Source organism: Dipodomys ordii, unplaced genomic scaffold, assembly GCF_000151885.1.
Source record: "Dipodomys ordii isolate 6190 unplaced genomic scaffold, Dord_2.0 Scaffold81, whole genome shotgun sequence".
Classification (NCBI taxonomy): Eukaryota; Metazoa; Chordata; class Mammalia; order Rodentia; family Heteromyidae; genus Dipodomys; species Dipodomys ordii.
Window position 1 is genome coordinate 2,539,959 of NW_012267297.1, and position 5,092 is coordinate 2,545,050.

General features: G+C 47.6%; 1 protein-coding gene across 1 annotated transcript in view; it reads left to right on the forward strand.

Annotated features, from left to right (window-relative positions):
* Pik3c2g (phosphatidylinositol-4-phosphate 3-kinase, catalytic subunit type 2 gamma) overlaps positions 1-5,092 on the forward strand; it is a 153,051-nt gene that overhangs the window by 97,238 nt on the left and 50,721 nt on the right. The window contains exons 19-21 of the mRNA XM_013025051.1: positions 1,070-1,162; positions 2,734-2,863; positions 3,387-3,484. Of these exons, the coding sequence (XP_012880505.1) occupies positions 1,070-1,162; positions 2,734-2,863; positions 3,387-3,484 (321 nt within the window). The remainder of the gene's footprint in view (positions 1-1,069; positions 1,163-2,733; positions 2,864-3,386; positions 3,485-5,092) is intronic.

Here is a 5,092-nt window from a genome sequence, read left to right on the forward strand (position 1 = left end):
GGAAGGAAGGAAGGAAGGAAGGAAGGAAGGAAGGAAGGAAGGAAGGAGACATGACTCACTTGATATAGTCTAGAAAATGTGTTATACAGCCCCGATTTGAATGCAGGTCTTGTTTTAAAAAATAGGAATAGGAACTTGGACCTCCTATTAGTCAGCGGGCTTAGACATGTCTCCTTCCTGCTCAGTGATTTGACTTGGAGCGGGTCACTGTGGTTCAAGGAAGAAAAGCTACAGTTGAACGTTTCTAACGTACCAGACGCAAGCTGAACTTGTCCATTGCAGGGACAATCAATTCTCCTTTATCCTCGGGGACCCTGGTCCAAATTCCCCAGGGAAGGGCTCGTTGTGCAGATGGGGCCATGTTCTGCATTAGCCGTGTCTTCTTCCCTCTGTCTAGGATAAAGGTACGATGACAGATAGACAATATTTATAGGTACTGATCAAATAGAAGAGCAATAACAATATATGGGAGCAAAATAACCCAGCCTGTCTGCTTTCATCATTTAGTAAAATAATGGTCACGGGGTAGAAGCACCATCTTGTGTAATTGTCTAAGCTGCTAGCTAATGGTTGGTGAGTGCATCTATAGCGTTGACGGGCTGCACAAAGCAGTGATTTAGTACCGGCAGTGGGCTGCTGGAAGGTCTCTCTCCTCAGAATGCTATAGCAATTTAACACTTGGGAATTATTTGCTTCATTTCTGGAATATTCCACCTTCTATGCAGAGAAAGACCTGAAAGACCTTGAAGCCAGCCCCGGGAGGAAAGTCTGTGACACTCTTATCTCCAATGAACCACCCAAAAAAAGCGAGAGATGGAGTTGTGGCTCAAGTGGTAGAGCACCAGCTCTGAGTAAGAAAAAAAAAAAAAAGCTCAGTGTCAAACACCCAGGCCCTGAGTTCAAGGCCCAGGACTGGCACAGAAGAGAAATGGAATGCAATAAACTTCATGCCAAAGTCTCGAAACAGCCCATCGAGCGGATTCCGCCAGGGGCGGAGGCTTGAGCCAAGGCTTTGAGTTTGCTTCGCTCTGATCGCTGGCTTTCTCCCTCTCTTCCATGGCCCCTGTAGAAATGCTCGTATTTCACATCCCATGCTTTGCCCCTGAAGATCTCTGCCATCAACACAAACCCGACGGGCAGAAGCCTCGGCATTATTTTCAAGGTACAGTAGCGGCCTCCAAGGCCCAGTGACCCCCTGTGCACGGCCCTGCGGTGACCTGCCCCAGCAGAGCAGAGATGACACCCCTGCTGAGATCATGCCTCCCCCTCCTCCCCCTCCTCCTCCCCCTCCCCCTCCTCCTCCTCCTACTGTTCCTCCTCCTCTTTTTTCCTCTTCTCCTCGTCCTCCCCTTCCTCCTCCTCCTCTTCTTCTTCTCCTTATTCTGCTCCTCCTCCTCTTCCTCTCCTTCCTCCTCCTCCTCCTCCTTCTTCTCCTTTTCCTTCTCCTCTTCTTCTTTTTCTCCTCCTCCTCCTCCTTCTTCTTCCTCCTCCTCTTCCTCTCCTCCTCCTTTTCATCCTCCTTTTTCCCTCTTCTTCTCCTCCTTCTCCTCCTCCTCTTCCTCCTCCTCCTCCCCCTCCCCCTCCTCCTCCTCCTACTGTTCCTCCTCCTCTTTTTTCCTCTTCTCCTCGTCCTCGTCCTCCCCTTCCTCCTCCTCCTCTTCTTCTTCTCCTTATTCTGCTCCTCCTCCTCTTCCTCTCCTCCTCCTCCTCCTCTTCTTCTCCTCCTCCTCCTCCTCCTCTTCCTCCTCCTCCTCCCCCTCCCCCTCCTCCTCCTCCTACTGTTCCTCCTCCTCTTTTTTCCTCTTCTCCTCGTCCTCCCCTTCCTCCTCCTCCTCTTCTTCTTCTCCTTATTCTGCTCCTCCTCCTCTTCCTCTCCTTCCTCCTCCTCCTCTTCTTCTTCTCCTCCTCCTCCTCCTCTTCTTCCTCCTCCTCCTCCTCTTCTTCTTCTTCTTCTTCCTCCTCCTCCTCTTCCTCCTCCTCTTCCCCCTCCTCCTTTCCAGAATGATATACTATCTGGCTCAGGGCCGGGCAATCCTTGGTGCCGAGCATCAGGGGAAAGCGTGCAATCGCTCGTGATCGGCACAGAAGCCCCGCGGTGGGGTTGAACGCCTCTGAGGAGACGCTGCTGTCAGCCCCGATCCTAACGGTGTGAGCATGAAAATGAGCAAGAACTCAGACGGCCGGAGCGGATTCGGCGTGGGAAGTTTCTCTGTTGAGTGCTTGCCTAGTTGAGCAAGCACTTTGTAAAATGAGATGTGCACAGGGACCAGTTCGACCTTCTTCTAGAATGCCCCGGGGAGGGAAAGGAGAGGGAACAGTGCTCACGGCGTGATAGGCAGGCAGGAAAACGGAGCCTGAAGCCCAGAGTCAGCTCTGCCAGGTACCAGTGGCTCCCGCCTGCCATCCCAGCCACTCAGGAGGCTGAGATCTAGAGGATCGCAGTTCAAAGCCAGCCCAGGCAGAAAAGTCCGTGAGACTCTGATCTCCCAGAAACCACCTGAAAACCAGCAGTGGAGCCGTGGCTCAAGTGGTAGAGCGCCAGCCTTGAGTGAAAGAGCTCAGGGACAGCGCCCAGGCCCTGAGTTCAAGTCCCAGGACTGGTCAAAAAAGTCAACCAAATCACATTAAGTCAGGTTGGAAATGTATCCAAGGGAAAAATCACAGTGGCTTGTGAGCAGGCTTTTAAGGGAAGCTTCTAGAACAACCCAGAAGGTACTGTTTTGTTCTTTCCAGACAGGAGATGACTTGCGTCAGGACATGCTGGTCCTGCAGCTGGCGGAAGCCATGGACAGGATGTGGCTGCAGGAAGGCCTGGACCTGCGGATGATCACCTACGGCTGCCTCTCCACAGGCAAGGACCAAGGTCGGTGCAAGGTCGGACCGCGATCCTGCGGATAGCAGCCCATCTCCGTGCATGCACGGCTCTCAGATCGGAAATTCGGTATTCCACAGAGCGATATGCACTCTTCTTTGCTGGAAAAGAAAAATCATTTCTTTCTCTCTCTCTCTCTCTCTTTTTTTTAACACACCATGGACTAATTCCTAGTTTTCTTTTGCTTTTATTTATGTATTTATTTTAGCCAATCCTGGGTCTTGAACTCAGGGCCTGGGCGCTGTCCCTGAGCTGCTTTTTTGCTCAAGGCTGGCGCTCTACCACTTGAGCCATAGCTTCGCTTTCGGCTTTTTCTGTATAGGGGGACTGAGGAATCGAACCCAGGGCTTCATGCATGCTAGGCGAGCGCTCTACCACGGAGCCACCTGCCCAGCTCCTGGTTTTCTTTAATTTTTCTAAGTGGCATAATGCCTTGGCATTTGGGGTTGTGGAGTTGTGAAGCAACGTTTAGTGTTGGGTAACAATGTGGGTATTGAGCCTCATTTGTCTGCAGTGGACTGCCATTCTCTGGATGATGAGCTCGCTTGTACAGCTAACCAGTATCCACCAACAATGCACGAGCACATGATTCGGAGAGAATCAGAAGTCAAAGTATGGCTCTCTCCTGCAAGCCTGTAACTGTTGTGCAACCATAAATTGCAAAAATCTCAAGCCAACCCGTCTTATATCTAGAACTCTCTAGTAATAGAGAAGCCTGCATATTCCAGAGAAGTACGATTGCTAGCTACTCCCACGAAATGTAGACATTTCCAAATGCTCTGGGTTTGTCTTGTATTGTCAGTCCTGGATTTGAACTCAGGGCCCAGGTGCTGTCCCTGAGCTCAAGGCCAGCGCTCTACCACTTGCGCCACTTTCGGTTTTCTGGTGGTTCCTTGGAGATCAGAGTCTCACGGACTTTCCTGCCCAGGCTGGCTTTGAAATGTGATCCTCAGTCGGTGCCCGGCTTAAATACCATTTGAACTGCAGTTGGGTCTAGTTTAAAACTCAGAAGGCTTGAAAATATTTACATGCTAATAACCGTATAGCTAATCACAAGGGGAAAATCTCCTGTCTGGATGCATGCCATTTTAGCAAATCCCTACTTATAGCGATCAATAATCGCTCCCTTTCCAGATGAATTATTATTACAGGTCTCCTTGCTTGTTGACAGAGAGGCAGAGAGCAAACGCTTCCCACAGCGCCCTGCAGAGCTATTCCGTCCACTCTCTGCTGCGCGTTATCTAAGCCTGGGCCTGGGCGGTTCCAACCTGCATTTTGAGTAGTGACTGTTAGGAAGATTGCATTCGGTTCACTCCAGCAGGAGAATTTATAAACTGCAACACCCCCCCCCAACGCTGAAAAACAGCTCCCCGATCTTAGTCAGATAACACATTCTGGGTTTGGTTTTGGTTTTGTGCTGGTCCTGGGGCTTGAACTCAGGGCCTGGGAGCTGTCCCCGAACTTTCTGTGCTCAAGGCTGGTGTGTCTATATTATATATACGATATATGCATAGCTATAAGATATTATAGAATATACAAATATAATATGTATCATGTATAATACATAGATGATATATCATATGAATATATGATATATCATATGAATATATGATATATATTATATAACAAATGATACACTGTAATATTTATGTAATAGTATAGAATATCTATAATTAGTATAGTATATATTATATGATTCAGATAGTATCTATTCATATAATATATTAGTGTGTTCTAATAATATTAATATAATACATGTAATATAATATATATTATTTATATTATATAGTTAGTACATTATATAATATATTAAAATTATGTTATATAGACCATAAGAGATAGGATATATAATATATGTTATATATTATATATTGCCTATACTATGTATTTTATATATTATACGTTACATACAAGCTGTTGGTTCTGACTTACCTGGCCCAAAGTCTACCAACTGCCGCATGAATTGCAGGATTTAGAGAGCATCAGAAGAGCTAGTCTAGCAAAGTCTTCTGCAGGAAAGGTTTAGAAAGGAGAATAATGATCAGTGATGACCAATAATGATCAAGAATGACCAATAATGATCAATAATAATCAATAATGATGTGTTTCACTGGACCCAAAGTGAGCATCCTTGTAGGAAAGGAAACTCTTCTCTACCCTCTCTCCTCCCTTCCTCCCTCCCCTCCCTCCTCTTCCCCCTCCCTCCTCCCTCTTCCCTCC